The following is a 19,525-nucleotide window of genomic DNA, read 5'->3' as shown; positions in this document are numbered from 1 at the left end:
AATCCCTATTGTTAGTGAAACATTGGCAAATGCAAAAGTACATTTTGAGGTGATGGCCTTAGGTCATTGCAAAAATGCAACTATAAAGCAGGCAATCCAACTGGCTTACTAATTTTCTGGAAAGTACAGGAAACAGTATGGTTTATGCATAAATCATTTGTGCTTGGTGGATCCATATTTTTGCTCATATTTTATTAAAATCCTTTGCCATGAATTGCAGTTAGATAACTAACTGTACATTAGAGAGCTGAAAACGTAAGAGCCAGGTAACAGAGGTCATTCCACAAGATGAGGTCATGTTCTCCAAGCACCAGATGGGTCCCACAGATGGGAACCATAACACTTGATTTCTTCCATATTAATCAGAAAGAAAATTAGAGATTAATGTTGACATTTGTTTTAATTTATAAATAAAATGTTTTATAGTGAGTTATTGTAACACTGGTCAGCATGCCATCTTTCTGTGCAATAGGTTAAAAATTCTAATTGTAAAACAAAATAATATGACAATTCAACTTTGCATCTGAAACAAAAGCAATTTTTTTTTTAACTGACAAGTTTCTGTGAACTGTGATGGTATAATGACACATTTTGGTACGTAGGTTATGGAAAGTCTCAATACTTCAATATCTGGGAAGATGCTACTTAATACATTACCCTATCTTAAGGTATTAAATAGTTTTGTTGTGTCACCTGTGGGCTTTTTAGTTGGAAAGTATTGTAATATATTTGTGTTCACATATCCTCATTAGACTATAAACATATTTGGTTGGTAAAGAAATGTTTCAAACACAAAGACTAAGCCTCTTTGGAGGTCTGTGTGTGAGCAGTTTATTCACAGGAAAACTGTTTTCATTTCAGAGAGATTTTCCACAGTCATCTTAAAGATCTATGTAGATTGCCAATTCAGTGACTCAAATCAGGGGTGCAAACTGCATGGATTACTTTACACATATCATTGTACTTGGCAGCAGATAGACATCCTCTGCTTTACAGTTACCTGGAATTTGAAGAAGCATGATTGGAACTTTAACTAAAGGGGCATAATACTTATTAAGCTCCTTCTATATATCAGACACTACCTTAAACATTAACTTATTTAGCCCTTACAACAGCTTCTAGAATAAGATTTTTGTTCTCACTTTACCAATGATGAAACTGAAGCTCAGAAAGATTAAATAACCTACACATGGTCACATAAAAAACAGGTGGTGCATCTAGGATTAAAACACAACTGCCTAATTCATCTATCCATTTATTAATTTGACAAGCATTTATTGTGCATTAATTTTGTAGGTGGGGAAATACTAGAATTATATCCCCAAATGGAGTTTCTAACCATTTAAACAAATAATTACAAAGGTTATGTTCTTTCTACTGTACTCAACTACTAAAACATTGCCTACATAAAAGTCCCCAGATTAGAGATTTTTTTTTTAGATGAATGAGAACTTAAAAGATAAAAATCTATTAAGGAAGACTATAACCTGAGAAATATTTAGTTGTCCATACCAAATCCATGAAGTACTCCTGCTTACTATAAAAGTCTGTGAAAAGTGGGCCTGATTTTCCTTCTTAAAAAATATTTTGATAATTTTTTATTATTAGATACAAAAGTAATTCATAGTTGGTAAACAGTTACAGCTAATAATTCATCATTATTATTATTTTGCATTTGTAAACCTCTTAATCATTTAAAAAACACTTTAATATGTACTTTTATTTGCTTTTTAAAGCAACTCTGGCCAAACCTAATACTTTTGGATCCTAGTTTCTTGATGCTCATAGTAAGTGATGCTTTCGTTTTGCCTAATTAAAAAAAATTAAGAGACATTTATTGAGCTGCTTCTATATGCAGTGCACCCTGGCCAAATACTATGGAGAAACAAATGACTGAAGAAATTCGTCTTTGCTCTTAAAGCGGCTTGATGGGGCAACAGATGTAGATGAATAACATAAGGGAGTGAATAAGTTAGAAAGTTTCAGGTTGGGGAATGCTGTGCCTGGGCTCAACATGTAACTCACCAGACCCAAGACTCCCTTCCATTCGTGAAGTCCCAGAATTGTGGACGTTAGGTCTGGAGAGACGGAAGCAGTCTGGATGGACAAGCCAGTTTTAAATTGAGTCCTGCAGTAACTTATCTTGAATTAATACAAGTAGAGGGGCAGACAGAATTTATTTACTTTTCCTATGTCTCTTTTCTAAACAGGTATATTTCTTACTAGCTAAGCAACACAATGCAAAACACGGCGAAAACAAATAAAAAGGACATTCAAGATGAGCCACGCAAAGAAGTCAAATTGCCTACCAATGAAGCACTTCTAGACTATCAGTAAGCTTAGTTTATGAAATCCAAAGTTTCCCAGATGTAAATGGCAATTGTTGTTAGACTCATATAACCCCAGATGGAAAATCGGGCACTCAAAACTGTCAGGGGAACTGGATTGGAGGTAGGTAGGAGATATAATGCACTCTTGGGCTATGTTCAGATTTTTTTAAAGTTTTTGGAAACTTTTTAACTATAAATAGTCCAAGTAGTAGCTATAAAACAGCATTCTAAGTAGTTTTGGCTCTCTCTCTCCTCCCACTGTATTACTGGCCACTCTTCCATATATACCCAACAGCTTGCTAGCTTACCTCTTAAAATACAACATAGAAGAGTTAGCATACATTTATAGAAAAGGAAAAGAGGAAATTTGTTTAAATTTCTTCCCGTTCTAGACATTCCAATTGGCATTATCCCAAATGGCTACAGATCAAATCCAAATGATTTAGAATTATTTTCAATAATAATAATATTTCTTAATGTCTCATTCTCAGGAGCTAGAGACAAACTAGATGTAACACCTATATTTTTGTTTTATCCAACTAATGGATAGTAAGCCCCTAGAGAGCTTTTGAACCTCAACTTTCAGTGTGGGTAGGAGTTGTGTGTAATCCTTAGTGAGTGAATGAATACATGTCAGTCTTTTCCCAAATAAAAGTGTACTTCATTCATGTACTTACTGAATATCTACTTGAATGTTTACAAGGTAAGTACTGGGTCCTGGAAGACAACTGTACAGCAAAGCACCACATGGTCCCTGCCCCAATGAAGCATGGGAGACAGATGTTAAACAACTGATTGAAGCTTTTTAAAAAAAATGACATAGCTATAATTAAGGTGCTATCAAAGAAAAGTGTAGGATGCTGTGTAATGGTATAACTAACGGACTTGATGCAGTCAGAGTGTTGCCTGGCAGCTGCATCTGGCAGGTCTCTCCCTGTGCTCCAGGTGAAACTTCAACCTGGATGGAGGAGGTTTCTTGACTCTGAACAAGGAAGAATTTTCAAGCAGGTAGGAAGAGTGTAGGTAAAGAAGAAATTCATTAGAGCAAGAGTAGTAATGAATGGCAGTGGCCTTGTAGGCAGCTGAGGGCAGGAAAGTGCAGAGAGGGAGCAGGAGCTTGGTGAACTTCTTGGCATAGGGAAATCTCCCTTGCCAGTTCCTGAAGCCAGGGTCACCTGGCATCTCGTGCCTGCTTGTATCTGCACGGCATGGGGGCTAGCCTCTACCACCCTAGAATTTGGGGGAGCTGCAGAGCGCAGGATGGAGTGAGATTGTGTTCTGAGAGCTTTCCAAAGAGAGGAGATTTTCAGGCAGCTCCTGCAGCTGCAGGTCCCTCTGGGTCACCCAGGTAATGGGAACTTGCAAGGTCCAAATCTGAGCTCCCAGCAGCCCCTCCCCTCTTATCAGGACTAAAGCAGAGACAAGAGTGAAGACTTAGAAATAGAATGAAATAGCAAAGAAACAAAGATGCTTACCATTGGAAAAGTGCAGAGAGACAAAATGTGATTAGGTTCAGCAGTAAGAAAGCTTTATTTAAAGTTACACACTTAAAGAGAGAAAAGGTGCTGGTGTCCTCAGAGAGGAGCATGCTGAAAGGTTGGGGGTTCCCTCTTTTAAGGATTTTTCAAAGGGCCAGGGGGTATAAACTTGTCAAGTGGTCTCAGGATGCTTATCTCTGGTGAGAGACACCATGTATCCTCTGTTATCAGTACTCCAGGTAATTCTGCAAAAATAACACAAGAAATGTACTGATCCGGTTCCTCCCCAGGATAGCAGCTTCCCTCTGGGAACATATCAATCAAGACCCGCCAGCCCTGTCCCTAAGGTGGTGTGGGTAAAACTGCAATATTTCCAGAATCTCTCACCTGGCTTTTGTGCATCTACATATCAACAGGCGTTTCCAAGGGGTGGAGAGAGGTAGCCATCTCCATATCAGTGGGTAATTACGTGGGCGAGCAAGGGCTTATCTGGACCTGAGAGGTTGGCAGGGAGCTGTATTCACTAGCTTCTGCCACAGCAGGGGAGGGAGAGACGTGGAAAGACTCCTTGTAAGCAATATGCTGGTTTGAAACTTTATTTCTCCTTTTGACTGATTTTGGTTTCAAAGCATTTTGCCCTGGGATTTTCCGCCTCCCCAAATTAACAGGTGGGCCGAGTTATTGTCTGTTTGCTAAAGAATATGTTAGGTATCTTACTTCCTAACTTCCTGGCTTTTAAAATGGGATCTTAGCCTTAAGATAAAATCCCCCCTGTTATACTGTTTATATCTCAGCATGTTCGGAAAGTTAATCATGATGCTGGTCTCAGGTCCCCATCCTATATTAAGAGGAGTCAGGGAGAGCTTGTTTGAGAAAGCAATGTTTGAGCTTAGCTCTGGAAGATGGACAGGTATTATGGAGACAAAGTGGAGGAGAGAGAGGCTTTTGGACAATGCTGGAGTGAGAAGAGCTTTTCACCGTCCAGAAACTAAAAGAAGGCAGAGTGCGGGGGAGAGGGCAGGAGCTGACTCTGGTGGTTTAGGTGAGGGTCAGATAAGCAGAGCCCTGTGGAACACTCAAGATTGGGGAACGGAAGCTGTAGCTCTGGGAGGAGGGGGTTCCTAGCTCTGGGCAAGTTCACTATGATTTCACGGAGACCAGTTCTGTTGTCAGTAAAAAGGGGCTCATACCAAGCTTTATTCGTACGGCAGTCACCTGGCTGCCTACAAGCCGCAAGCCCATGTCTGTCCCTGGCCTGGCTCCAGCCTTTGCTCCCCATGTGCTGCCTGGTGCTGCTTCCCCCCATGGCTCCTGCTCCACTCCCTTCGGCTCCCTTCTCTCTTCCTAGCACAGGGTTCTGCTGCTTCCCTCTCTGCTTCTCTCAAGGCTCTCTGCTTCTGCTTTGGGCTCCATTCTAGCACTGGATGGAGCTTTTCTTAAAGTAATATCAGCCCATAAAAAGCTTACTGCCAACGGGTATGCAAGTAGGTGCCTGTGAAACCGGCTAAGTATTACCTCATCGCATATATACAATGGGCAAGATTAGAATCAGGTGAGAATCCTGGCCATGGAATTTCCATTTTCCCTATGGAAGCATTTATTGGAGGGGGACAAGGCTGAAAGGGTGGAGCTGATGATGCTAGTCTTTAAGAGAACTGTTTTTAACACCATTCAGGGAAAATCCATCTCCCTGTTCTTGAGAGACTCCAAATCTATTCAAAAGTTATTTTTAAAAGGCAAAGAGTGAATGCCTCAGAACACTAAGAGAGAAAGACCCATGGGAAAGGACTTTTAAGAAAGTTCCCTTTTATTTTATACTTTAGATGACATTAAGTAATAACTAGATACTATCCATACTCATCTCTCAACACAACTGAAAACTTCTCTCATGTCATCCTGGGAGAGGTAGACAAAAGTCAGGCTCTGTTGAGTCCAACCTGGCTCTAATTTGCTCCCATGGTTTCAGTGATGACATCCAGTTACATCTTTTTCTCTGTCTTTTAAGTCAACCAGAGGCTGGTCTTTCTCCTTTTCAACAGAGGTTTACAAAGAAGCAAACATTTAAAAATTCTTATGATCTAGTACAAGATATGAATTGAATATTCCATGCTTTTTCCTCTTTCCTATGTTGAAACTAAATAAATAATCCCATGGACTGGAACAGCCAAAGCCTTCCTGTACCATGCTTTTTTGCTAGTGACACTTGACTCATTCCACATGCTCCCATGTGACAAAACTTTTGTCACATGACAAATAGCCAAGACGCCCCCTTCACCATCTGATGAAGGATTGTCCAAAGGTCCCCAGGCAGCATCTTATATTTCTCTTATACAATCTTAATTCCTAATGAAGAGATGTGAGCACATAGTATATAGTCAATGATTTCTGAACAATTGAACTTTAAAAAAATCTATTCCAAGAAAATAAGGTCATGAATCCCTAACTTGTTTGTAAGGAGCTGAGACTGCCAATATTAAATCTATAAAGTGATCATCTCTAGGTAACAGTGGTTTTTATTTTTTCCTTTATACTTGCTTTCTCCCCAGTTTTCTGCAATGAGTATGGGTATATAGAAATAGGTGTGGATATGATCATGGGCAAAAAAAAAAAAAGCAGATAAAAGTGTAGACTTTTTTTTAAATCCAGATTTGTTTTCCCACCCAGAGTTTTCAATAAAATTGCATGGTGGAAGAAAGTTGACACATTACTAATGTTTTAATAATACAGTGAGGGAAGGAGAAAGGTGACACATGGTTTTACTAACAATTTCATAGCACTGTGCTTTAGAACAGTACTCTCTTTCAAACCACTTTAATATACTTTACCTCATTGGCTTGTAATCCCACTTGCTTCAGCATTTAGTGTGACATGTGGGTTACTACAGCATCTGACAAAAATATGAAAAGGAAAATATACAGTGAACAGTGAAGCTTGCATTCCCTCAGGGTCTAGTAGTGTGGAGTTCTGAAGTTCAGCTTTATCTGCCTCGTGGTAAATCCATCTCTTTGCAAGATCTTTTTTTTTTTTTTTTTTTGTAGATAATTATTTTTTTATTGAAGGGTAGTTGACACACAGTATTACATTACATTAGATTCAGGTGTACAACATAGTGATTCAACATTTATATACTTCACAATTCTAGGTACCAGCTATCACCATACCAAGCTGTTACAGTATCTTGACTATATTCATTACATCCCGGTTACTTATTATTTTACCATTGGAAGTGTATACTTTTTTTGTGTGTGTGTGTGTGAGGGCATCTCTCATATTTATTGATCAAATGGTTGTTAACAACAATAAAATTCTGTATAGGGGAGTCAATGCTCAATGCACAATCATTAATCCACCCCAAGCCTAATTTTCGTCAGTCTCCAATCTTCTGAGGCATAACAAACAAGTTCTTACATGGAGAACAAATTCTTACATAGTGAATAAGTTCTTACATGGTGAACAGTGCAAGGGCAGTCATCACAGAAACCTTTGGTTTTGCTCATGCATTATGAACTATAAACAGTCAGTTCAAATATGAATACTCATTTGATTTTTATACTTGATTTATATGTGGATGCCACATTTCTCTCTTTATTATTATTATTTTTAATAAAATGCTCAAGTGGTAGGTAGATACAAGATAAAGGTAGAAAACATAGTTTTGTGTTGTAAGAGAGCATCTTTGCAAGATCTTAAGATCTGAAGTATATTTCAAGGAGAGTCTCAGCTAAATTAGACCAGCAACTACCATGTGCTCCACAAGGGGGGGCAATGACTGCCAGAACCTTTAGGGCATCTCAGAATTCCCAAGGCCTGCTGACGCCACTCAGATCATTTGGAACTGCTCACTACAGAAGGAACACAAGACAAAGCCCTAGGTCCTTGGCTCCTAACTGCTCTGAGGGGAGGGGTGCTAGACTGAAGTGTAGGGTTGCCAGAAAGAGCAAAGAAAAATACAGAATGCCCAATTAAATTTGAATTTGAGATAAACAAATAGTTTCAGTAAAATTGTGTCCTATGCAGTATCTCAGGTTGGGGTTGGATACAGTCTCCAACCCTACCTTTGCCTGCTCAGTCATCACCAAGGAGGGTGGGCTCTAAGCTGAAGCCCATCGAAAGACTCAGTCTCAACTATGGGACACCACACACTTGAGATTCATTTGTCGTTCCACCTATGCAGATAATTAGGTTACTATATTTATAATAGCAGCAATTGTGTAGTTGGCACACATATGCATAAGCTCTTTTTACATTAGATAATTTTCATTTATACTATTTTTATTTCTTTCCTTAAAAATGGGAAGTAAAAAAGGCACTCCCTCAAAATTTTTTGCCCACCTAAGCTTTAGGTAATGTTAAAGAACAAAAATTTAACTGAGTAAATTTAAAGATCAAATTGGCTTTATTCAAAAGTTTGTGACTTTGGGTAGCATCCCATCTAGCCACAGAAAGGAGTCTCACAAAGCTGAAGGGGGTGATGCACTAAAGCCAGGCGACAGATTCTGGAAATACTGCAATTTTACCCACACTAGCTTATCTTACTATTTCAAGATGTTTTTGCCCTTAGAAAGTCTGTTTTACTGTCATTTTATCTGAATTTTTTAGGATTCCAGATACCATGTTTGCTGTGTGCCCTCTCCTACATTCCCTTTAAGCTGATTTCTTTAGAGACATTTAGAAAGTACAAAAGTTATAAGCGTGAAATACAAAGGGGGATTAATTTTTTTTAAACCTGAAGTTATCTTTCCAATATATATTTTAGTCAAATAAATATCACTTAAGAAAGGTTCTTATCCCTAAACGGGAATTTTCATAATATATTTAATACTTTAAATTCAAGTAGTTAATTTTAAGATTTTGTCTCATTAATTTTTCCTAAAATAAATAATTATAACACATCTCATCTTTTTTTATTATCAGCTGTCAAATAAGAGAAAATGCAGTAGAACGAGTCATGGCTCAAATAAAAAAACTTAGGGAAAAGAACCAAAAATATCATGAAAGAGTGAGTATAACATTTAAAGTATCTAGTCATTAATATTTATACAAATGCTTTTAAAAATTGTGAATTACGATGAATATTCTCTAGGAAATTATCTTCCTTAGGGCCTAGAGTTGACTAATTTACACTCTAGTGCTTTTGCATATGTGAGGCTAGGGGGTCCTGTTGTTCCTATTATATTAATTGTAATGTCAAAGGAAGTCAACTTGAAAATTATGTTACTTAGATCATGAGGACACTGCATCTTATGTTCAAAATTATAAAGCTCTGAAATCACATTTAATTTTAATTTCTTATTTAACCAAATTATAAAACACTGGTTCCCTATTTTTAAATTTCTGTATCATTTTTCTTCAGGTTTTCAGTGTGTGCATATGTAATATTATTTGAACAGTACCATCTCAGTTGTTAAAAGACTAATTTAATGTTTAAGATGATATATTGTTTTTATAAAATCAGGTTAAAAAGAATCCAAGAGGTGCTATATATGCCTATCAGGAAATAAAATTTGGAAGCAGTAAATAATAATTAACACAATTTATCCTTTAAGGCATCTCATGAATGAGGAAAAACTGAGTGTTCCTATTAAAATTTTTTAATATTTTTGTAGTATTTATTGTATATGGGCCCCGAAACATCCATACTTAACTGTTTTATTTTGCTTTTGTCTAAAAAGACTAAAATTTTAATGGAATCTGGGGTCAGAGACCTGAGTGTGCATTAACTTAATGTTGATATCATTTTGGCCAAAACTGGTATGAGCCTCACTTTCCCTCTTAGAAAATGGGGATTCCTGTCTCCCAAATAGGGCTAATTTGTTCATTCATTCAGCAAATATTTATTGAGCTAGACATACTCTGGTGGTGATAGAACTGTGACCCTTGGCTTTGTCATGATTCTCAAGGATCAGTCTACTTGTCATAGGGACTAAAACAGAACCTCAGGTCTGTGGATAAGAATGGGAAGTCTGGCCAAGGTGCCCGGATGCAGGTTTCACTTGATGAGATCCAGAGCACATAAGAGAAGTGAGCTGCCATTAAGGGAACCGGTGCACATCCCTTAGCTGGGATGGGACTCCTAGGTCATCTCTGGGACTTCGAAAGGGCAACAGATCAGGGCTGCGGAACCACTTTCACATAGCCCATCATTTGGAGTCAGAAACAAAGTTCTTGTTCCCATGAGACTCAAATATGGGTTAGGCCTAACTTCATTCTTGGGGTCATCAGTGGAACCGTCAGTGAGGAGCATGGAGAGGCAGACTTTAGGTCCAATGCTATGTATCTATTTCTTTCCATTTATGCTGTGACTGCCCCAGTTTAAGCCACCATCATCTCTCACCTATCCATCCTCTATTCAGTACATTTTCCACAGTGCAACCAGAATTACCCTTTGAACACTGTAAATGTTTCAGTGCTTAAAACCCTGCGGTGACTTACAGAAAATAAGATCCATAGTCCTTACTAACGTCTTCAAGGCCCTGCCAAATCTGACTTCTGCTCACCCTTACAGTGTTGTCTCTAGCCATTCCACCCTTTGCTAACCACTGCTTCTTTTAAATCTTGGAAAACTCAGTCTCTTTCTTGTTATTGTGCCTTTACCCAGGCTGTTTTCTTTTCCTGGAATGCTCTTCCCTTGGCTAGCTCCTTTTCATTCCACCACTCTAAGCTGGAATGTTGTGTAAAAACATATCTCCATATTACATGGGAAGCTCGTTAAGCAGCAGCAATAAAATCTCACTTATTTTGTTTTTGTGGAAGGGCCCGGCATGAGTAGGTGTTCAATAAACATTTGTAGAGTTGACTCACACCAACACCAGTGGAAGGAAAAAGTTTTAAGGTCACAGATATATTTAAATGGATAAATTAAACATGACTCATTAACCAGACATATTTTTCTCTTCCGTTATGTCAAAATCAGAGATGCTCTTTATCTTTCCTCCCCAACATCTTCTCTTATGGGTTAGCTTTGTTTGGATATCACTTCATGTATTATCATTGCTCCATTTACCTCATTAGACATTTTGTAGTTCATTACTGTCAACTTCCTACCCTCCCAATTCGTTCCTTCGCTCCTACTGTTCTACCACGACAGCTCTAGCAAAGGTTATCGTGACTAGTTAGGCAGTCCAGGGGCTCTTTCTCATCGTTATGATACCCCTCATCCCTGCAGCAGTTAGGCCCATCACCTTCAACTCCCTTTTCCTTTGACTTCTGGAGCATCACTTTCCCTTAATTTTCCTCCCACTTTTCTGACCATTTCTTCTTGTTTTTCATTCACTGCTCTTTTCCCACCCTTCTTATTATGGGATTTATCAGGGTTCAGATCTCAACCCTTCTCTTTCATTCTAAAGATCTTATTTAACACCATCACTTCACATATCATCTCTATAGTGATAACTCATATGCACATATGACAAAACTTCATAATACTGTACATTTAAAGAGCATATGTAAAAAGTGGTGAAATACAAATAAAGTGTTTAGTTAATAACATTGTACCAATGTCAATTTCCTGCTTTTGATAATGTGCTATGGTTATATAAGATGTTATCATTGGCGAAAACTGTACTATTTTGGTAACTTCTTGTTCTTGTGTATCTTAGAAAGTTAAAAGGGTAAAGCCCATGAGAGGGTCTTATAACAAAATAGAATCAATGCTTTTTGTGTAGCTTATTTACCAAATATCCTTTTTTATATTTTATAATGTGATCATTATTCTTACCTCAAATAATATTTACTTTTCTTTGTAGGATGAACATTCTTTTTTAGCACATTGGTGAATATAACTAACTAAATTGTACTTTCAGTATATCACTCAAAATAATTTTTCAGATATAGTGAATTGTATAACATTGTCAGGAACATTTCCCTTTCATTTGAAAGTCATATGGGGTTTGGAAAGTTAATATAGATGTTATTACATTTACATGTAATGCCAAATATGATTTAGTATTGTTTATGCAGCATTTGATTATATTTTTAGGACATAGGATACTGCTTTAATTTATAAATGAAACAAGGACTGGTTTCCTTTTGAGAAGTATTTTGCTAATATGGAAAGTAAAAGGAAAATTTCTTTCTTTGTTACATATTATTTTTTTCTGAATAACATGTAGTGGTTTTTAAACTATCACTATCTTTGGAAATGTTTGCCTGTATAGCATGATAAATATTTTTAGGCTGGAATTGATATTTTTAAGCTGGAGACCAATTTTGCCTTACTAAAATTAGCATAAATAAAATCAGATAAAGATTTACTTAGTATACAGACCATACATGATAAAGGAATTTTCCACTTCTACAAAAAATAAGTGGGAAAATACATATTTGGAAAAAGTATTAGTGCAATAGTCTGGCAAGCAATATTTCCATTGCTATTATTCATGTTTCTATAAGTATTTCGTTTTAAAATAACTATGTCAAGACAAAGTAACTCAAATATTTATAAGAAAACAAAACACAAATATATTTCATTCAAGAAAATGAATTTGAGAATCAGAGAAACAAATTGTTTATCACTTGCTAACATTGACCTTCATTTTCTTAAATTTTTTGAGATAATTATAAATTCATATGAAGTTATGAGAAATAATACAGACAGATCCAGTTTGTTTAACCATTTACCTATTGAAATACATATGAGTTGTTTCTAGTAATTGGCTATGACAAATAAAGCTTTTGTAAACATTTGTGTACAAGTTTTTATGTGAATATAAGGTTTCATTTCTCTGAGATAAATACCCAAGAATGCAGTTGCTGGGTTGTATGGTAAGCAAATGTTTAGTTTTGTAAGAAATTGGCATTCTTTTTTAACAGAGTAGTGGCAATATATGAGTGATCTACTTTTCTCTGCTTCCTTGTCAGCATTTGGTGATGTCACTACTTTATTTTAGCCATTCTGATAGTGGGTAGTGATTCTCATTACAGTTCTAATTTGCATTTCTAATCGCTAATGATATTGAACATATGTCTTGTGTTTATTTGTCATCTATATATCCTCTTTGGTAAAATTTATCTTCATGCTTTTTGCCTATTTTCTAACTGGAATTTTTTTTTTTACTGTTGAGTTTTGCAAGTTAAAAAAAAACAGACAGATAGATAATTTTCTAGGTATGTCCTCTGTTGGATATGTTATATGTAAATATTTTCTCTCAGTCTGTGGTATATCTTTTCATCTTCATAACAGGATCTTTCACAGAGCAAAAGTTTTTAATTTTAATGAAGTCCAATATATTAATTTTTCCTTTTACAGAGCTTGCTTTTGGTGTCAAGTTTAAAAGCTGTTTGCCTAGTCTTACATTCCAAAGATTTTATGCTATGTTTTATTTTAAAATTATGATAGTTTCACTGTTTCCACTTAAATCATGGTCCATTTTGAGTTAATTGTTGTATAAGGAGTGAGACAGTTTTTTTTAATACAGTGGTAGAGAGAAAGAGATCTGATCTCTTCTTTTAAAGGCAATAATCCCATCATGGGTGCTTTACCATCATGACCTCATCTAAACCTAATTTCCTCTGAAGGCCCCAGCTCCAAATACCATCACACTGGGGGTAAGGGCTTCACCATGAGTCTGGGGGGAACACAAACATTAAGCCCAGTGCACAGTACTTCATTCCTTTTAGGGCTGAATAATAAATCTGCCTGCTCAAATCTGATACTAAGCCTTTCTAGTAAATTTTTCCTTTCAGTTATTGTATTTTTTAGTGCCATAATTTATATTTGGCTCCTTTTTAAAAATTAACTTATTATTTCTCATTATTCCTGTTTTGTTTGGTAAGACATCATTCTCATGCTTTCTTTCAGTTCTTTAGACATGGTTTCCTTTCACTCTTTGAACATATTTAAGATAGACGGTTTAAAGTCTGTGTCTAGAACATCAAATGTCTGGGCCTCCTCAAGGACAGTTCCTATTGGTTGCCTTTTATTCCTGTGTGTAATAAAAATCCCACTAAGAATATGTGTATGTCATACTTTCTTGTTATTGCCGTCTCATGATTTTTTTAGCTGCAAACTGGACATTTTGAATTATATTGTGACATACTGAGTTATATTGTGACAACTCCGGAAACTAGATCCTCTCCTTTCTCCAGGTTTTATTGCAGTTGCCGCATATTGTAGTTGTTTATGACTTTTAAAAAACTGATTATGTAAAGCTTATATTTTTCCGTTGTGTGTGGCCACTGAAGTCTCTGCTCGCTTCCCTTAGTGGTCAGCTAATGACTGCACAGAGGTCTCCTTAAATGCCTCTAACTAATAAATCTCCAGGCCTTTGCTGAGGGGCTCTGGGTGCTTGTTGGGGGCCTGCTGTCTACACCCAGGCAGACAGTTTTCAGTTTCATCTTAACCTTCACTCTTTGTTTCTGCAGAGGCTCAAGATCAGCCAGAGGTGAGATCTCAGGAACTTCTTGGGTCTTTCCTGAGCGAATGCAGAGCCCTGAGTATGCGCACAGCCCTATACACGCACCTGTGGCCTTTTAGAGTCCCAGGAATATGTCAGTTTTCAAGCCCCCTATGGACATCTCGTCTCCAGCTTTCCTTTAAGTTTTTGTTTTTGTCAACTTATTTACCACCTCAAGGAACTGCAATGTTTAAAATTACTCTGATTGTTTTTGACAAACATCAATCTGGGAAAAGGCTGTTCACAGACTGGGCAAGCTCTGAGTCAGGTCAAATAAATACAAAGTTTGCTGGTGGAATTTTCCAGGAACCTACCAGATGGGTCAAATAATGACCGTTATTTGGGCTTTGGGCTTTGGAAGAGTTCTCCTCCGCTCTCTTCTCTCCCCTGTTCCCCAGGCTGCTAAGCTGCTGATTTTTGCCATGATTGCAAGGCTATTGGTTTTTAGGGCAAGTTACAGTGCCATAAAGTTCACTGTCCTTACCAAGATTTCAACAATTTTTCTTGAATAAACACTCCCTGGAGGTTGTTTTTAAGAGTGGCTTGGAAGGAAAGAGATTCAGTTTTCAGATATGTGATATTATGAATCCCTTGGTATTAAAAATTCTTCAGAAACTTTTTAATTAAAGAATTAATTGTACTTTAGAATATTGCAAACAAAAGATCAGGAAGTTAAACTTCTAAATTTTGAATATTATACCTTTTTAAGCTTTATTTCCATTTTTTGAAATCACTCAAATCCTATCTGGTCCTGGTGTTTTGTGTTTTTTTGTTTTGTTTCGGCAGTTTTATTGGGTATTTGGGATTTTTTTTTCTTTATCAGTACTGAGCATCATAGTTAACTATCCATTTCTTTTGTTCAATTAAAGTTTCAAATTAAATTCTAATGCACTGAAATGACAATCACTTCATACAGCCTATGGAATAACTTAAAGCACATTACAGATACATTAAAATCCTGTCAGTTTATTAAACTAGTGCTGCGTTGGCTAAACAATTTTAAGAAATCACAATTTTCAGCTCTCCAGTTTAACGTTTGTTGGATTAAGTAAAAGGCAAAGAACTGAGCTTTAGTAGGCTGTAGCACTATCAAGAAATCACAAATATTTAGATGAGATAAAAGGCCCTTCCTGCTCACAGCTTGGCCTGTGGGCCAGCTGACTTGGCGTCACCTGGAGCTCGTTGGGAAAGAAGAACGGTGAGCCTCATGCCAAACTTACTAAATTAGAATCCACAGTCCAACAAGAACCCCACATGCTTGGTGTATACATTAAAGCTTGAGAAGCACGGGCCTAGATGATGAACTTTGGGAAAGAAATTACGTTTAGCATAGAGTATGCAAGCACATTAAGAGGATAAAAGACACAAATATTAGGAATAAAATATAATGTTGAAAAAGTTGAGAAAATTAAATTAGAGGAAAAAAAGTAATTTTTAAAATATTTTAAGCAAATACATTTTATTAGGCTTAAGAAATTGAAGGAGAAACACCAGGGAAATGAATATTGTAACTTAAAGGGAGCCTAAAAAAATTACAAGGAAATGTATTCCAACACACTAAACTATCTCTGCACATATGTAATAAAATAGCAAGGGCAAGAATAAACTCTAAGGTGATTAAATAAGAATCTTAGAAACATACATAGGATATCCACAAGAGGAACCCAGTCTATATTTTGGGTGTGAAGTATTGGAATGGTGAGTAAACATCACCTTAAGAGAAGACAATTAGGGTCATTTGCGAGAAAGCAAAGAATAATGTAAATTCCAAAAGTGGAGTACTTTTTGTCAATTTTTTTCACTGAAATATTCATAGCATCTAGAGGACAACGTGGCATACGGTAAATGTTCCATAAATATTGACTAAGTGAACGATGGATGCTACAACAGAATAGTGTTGGTAGTGGGAGACTGAAGAAATTGACCTCCAAGGTCTTACCTTAATGTTCACTAATCCTATGATAGGGTGATAGCTTAGTATATTAATAACAATTTTTGAAGTGTAACTTTCTATCCAGTGGCTACTGTGTTAATGGGTTCAATTTTATTCTGTGTCTTCCATGTCCCATAAACTCTTAGAGATAATATTATACAATTTATTTTATTAAATGTTTCTTCCTCACTTTGCAAACCTCGGTGTGTGGCTCTGTTTTGAAGAAAATCAATGTAAATACTTCAACAGATGTAGTTAACTCCTGTTGATTTTCATGACAGAATAAACGCTTAAAGCATGAGCAGACTTGGCACTTACAGAACCTGCTAAAGGAACTGAGGGAAGAGAAGTCAGACGGATTACCAGTTGTAACAAGAGAAGACGTGGAAAAAGCAATGAAGGAAAAATGCCAGTTTGAAAGAGACCAGGAACGAAACTTAAAAGGTGATTTAGGAACTTAGGAAATTATCATAAAGCTGTATTAAGTTATTTCTTGAATATATTCATGCTTTTGTTCCATAACACATTCAAAATGCTGTGAACATATTTCAAATGACATCATGATCACTTCAGCCACAAACACATGCAGGTAACTGGTCAGGAGAGGGAAACAAAGTGGGCGGAGCTGTGGAAGCCAACGGAGGAGGTGGAGGAGGGGCACTGATTGAAAACAGAGAAAGCCATGTGCCTCAACCCCCGACGAGGTCCCGTTAGATACCACCCCAAACTCCTTGCAGTGGGGATTTGTTCTTTCTTTTGGGACATTTTCTTGTTTGGCAGCTTCAGTGGCTTCAAATTCAGTTCAGACTTGGGAATGATAAGGTGAATACAACGAAGCTTTTCTTCCAATATCTCTAAAGGAGCTAAACACCCACCTCCCCATCACCATTTGGATGGGGAGAGCAGGACTAGAATTGGAATGGGAGAGTTTTGGGGGCAGGGATAGACACGATGCTCGGTACGGAAGGTGAAACAGCCAGCACACACAGTGCTTTCGCCATGAGCTTAGGAAAACCGGTTGTAGGGTTAAGTCTCACACAGTTTTGCACATGCATTAAAAAAAAAAACACCTATTCCTTTATCCTAAAATTGCTGCTGAGATTTCTAAAACCACGTTTCTGGAATCTCTATAAATACCATCTCTGTTAGGAAGTTAGAAAACATGGAAAAGAGACTTGAGTGCTCTCAGGAAGCAGTACTACAAGCTGGGAGGCAAAACAAGGGACTAGATTTTTCCTGAATTTCTCCAGGTATTTCAGAGAGCCTACTTACCCAAGCACTCTGCACAGAACAGGCATCCTGTTAGTAGGTACTTGTTGTTTGAATGAACCTATTACAAAGGACAAACATCAATCAGCAAACTGCTTGTTCAGGGGTCTCCAAAACTGTTTCATAAATCTCCTCCGAGTCTTTTTATGAGCAACTATGAAATTATGGGGTGGTAGGTAATGTATTTTGCGGCTCCTCTCCCGCAGAGTTCTGCTTATGTGTGGAAGGAACACTTTAGTATGTTCCTTGTGATGAGAGTAGACCACAAAGGACACAAGATGTGCTCAATAAACTGCCTTCCAAGGGAATGTGCCCAGGTAGTGTGGTGTACCTGCTTATGGTTTGGGTCGAGCACTGGGGTGTGTGTGTCACATCAGAGTAGGGCCGAGCTGGGTGACAGTACAGCACAGAAGGGCTGGGCACAAGCGGTGGTCCAAGGAAGAAAGAAGCTCATAGACACGGAGGAAGAGAAGGAAAGTGAGAGAGCAGAGGTGTCTGAAAAGGCTTGCTCAGGCAGTTCTGCTATGTACCAAGGAGTCACTTGCAACTCAGTTTGGTTTATGAAGCAGCAGCAGCTTCATTTGGCAGCTCATTACAATGCCGACTCTCAGTTCACTCAAGACCTGCTGAATCAGAATCTGCATTTTGACAAGAACCTAGGGGCTTCTATGCACAGTAAGGCTTGCGAAGTACTGATGTAACCCTTCTCTTCCAACTTTCAGTGAGGACTCTTTAGTTGCAAGGATAAAAATCTAACCCAAACTAGCTAAGCATCAAGAGGATGTTAATTTTTTCATAACCAAACAGAAAAGGCAAGGTGCTATTGACCTGGACCCAGAGCCCCACATGCTGTCAGAGCTCAGCTTTTTTTAAATCTGCCTCTCCCCATTCCTCTCTTTTACCCCCTTTTCCCCATAACCCCTCCCTTCATCTCCCCACTTACCTCTGCTTTATCTTCCCCTTGAAAGTTGGCTTCTTTTTCTAAAGCTGTTGTTTCCATGAGGCTGGAACTCTGACCATGAATATCTCTGGTCCTATATCCTTTGAGCCTCAAAACGGAGACAAAAGAGATGTGTTTTCTACTAGTTTCAGTGAAAATATTTCGAGAGAAGGACTCTGAACATGTGCCTAGCTTGGGGTACATGCTGATCCCTGGACCAATCATTGTGGCCAGGAGAGGTCCCTGTAATTGGCCCACTTATTTGACAAGGGCTAGAAGGGAAGGGGGAGGAATTCTGGGAAAGTAGAACAAACGTCACTATGTCCATCTGTTTTTCAAAATCTTCAGTGACATCAACCAACCCTCCCTACAAAGGCAGAATATGGCACAGGGCTGACACAGCAGCATTATTCTGCTCACAGAAAAAGATACCTGACCATATGGGTTATAGGGGTATTGACTGTTTAATGTCAATAACAAGTGTCATTTATTAAGGAATTTAAAATATAACATTTCTTACAAAACATATAAAATATATTACCTTTGGAAAAAGACATGTCTGGCGTCCTTCTGGACCTCTGTACTGAAGAACATTCCTCTGGCGTGACGTCATTTCATAAGCATTTATTGAGCACCAATTAATCGCCAGAATCTGGGCTAAGTGCTAGATTTGCAGAGATAAGTACGCTGTGGTCTTGCCTTCAGGGAGCTCTCAAACAAGACAGCGTGTGGTCGTGAGCCAAATGGCTGTTAGGTTCATTGTACCTGGCTCTCTATAATGTCTTCTTTTCCAAAACATCAATAGCATGGAAGTTAGCCTAACGACTGAGTAGAATATCATGTTAAACAATTACACCAGGGCAAACTGAAAGTTTATATGGTTGAGAGAGCTTGATATTTGTACTTATTTAACTGGGAACTTACCTTTCACTCTGAAGTCATGGCAAGTGGGGCCGAGGGAAGACATGTTCTTATGACTCTCATGTGCCATCATTATACACAAGGGAAGTCCAAACAAGAGAACTTTAGATGAATGAGTCAAACACATATTTACAAAAATGGTTGCCAAAGGACCATGGAAGGATGTAAATTGAAATCACTTTGCCCAGAGGTATGATGACCAGAAAAATGACAATTTACTTACAAAAAGTATGTGATACATTGTACAAAATAGGCTATCA

The 19,525-nt window shown here is 37.7% G+C and overlaps 1 protein-coding gene across 1 annotated transcript in view; it reads left to right on the top strand.

Moving 5' to 3' along the window:
- The first annotated feature begins 1,848 nt into the window (after positions 1–1,848).
- CCDC83 (coiled-coil domain containing 83) overlaps positions 1,849–19,525 on the top strand; it is a 41,687-nt gene continuing 24,010 nt past the window's right edge. Inside the window, exons 1-3 of the mRNA XM_057507164.1 lie at positions 1,849–2,333; positions 8,723–8,807; positions 16,417–16,579. Of these exons, the coding sequence (XP_057363147.1) occupies positions 2,239–2,333; positions 8,723–8,807; positions 16,417–16,579 (343 nt within the window). The 5' untranslated portion in view covers positions 1,849–2,238. The remainder of the gene's footprint in view (positions 2,334–8,722; positions 8,808–16,416; positions 16,580–19,525) is intronic.

Source organism: Manis pentadactyla, chromosome 9 (assembly GCF_030020395.1).
Source record: "Manis pentadactyla isolate mManPen7 chromosome 9, mManPen7.hap1, whole genome shotgun sequence".
NCBI lineage: Eukaryota > Metazoa > Chordata > Mammalia > Pholidota > Manidae > Manis > Manis pentadactyla.
This window is presented reverse-complemented; position numbering and strand designations above follow the sequence as displayed.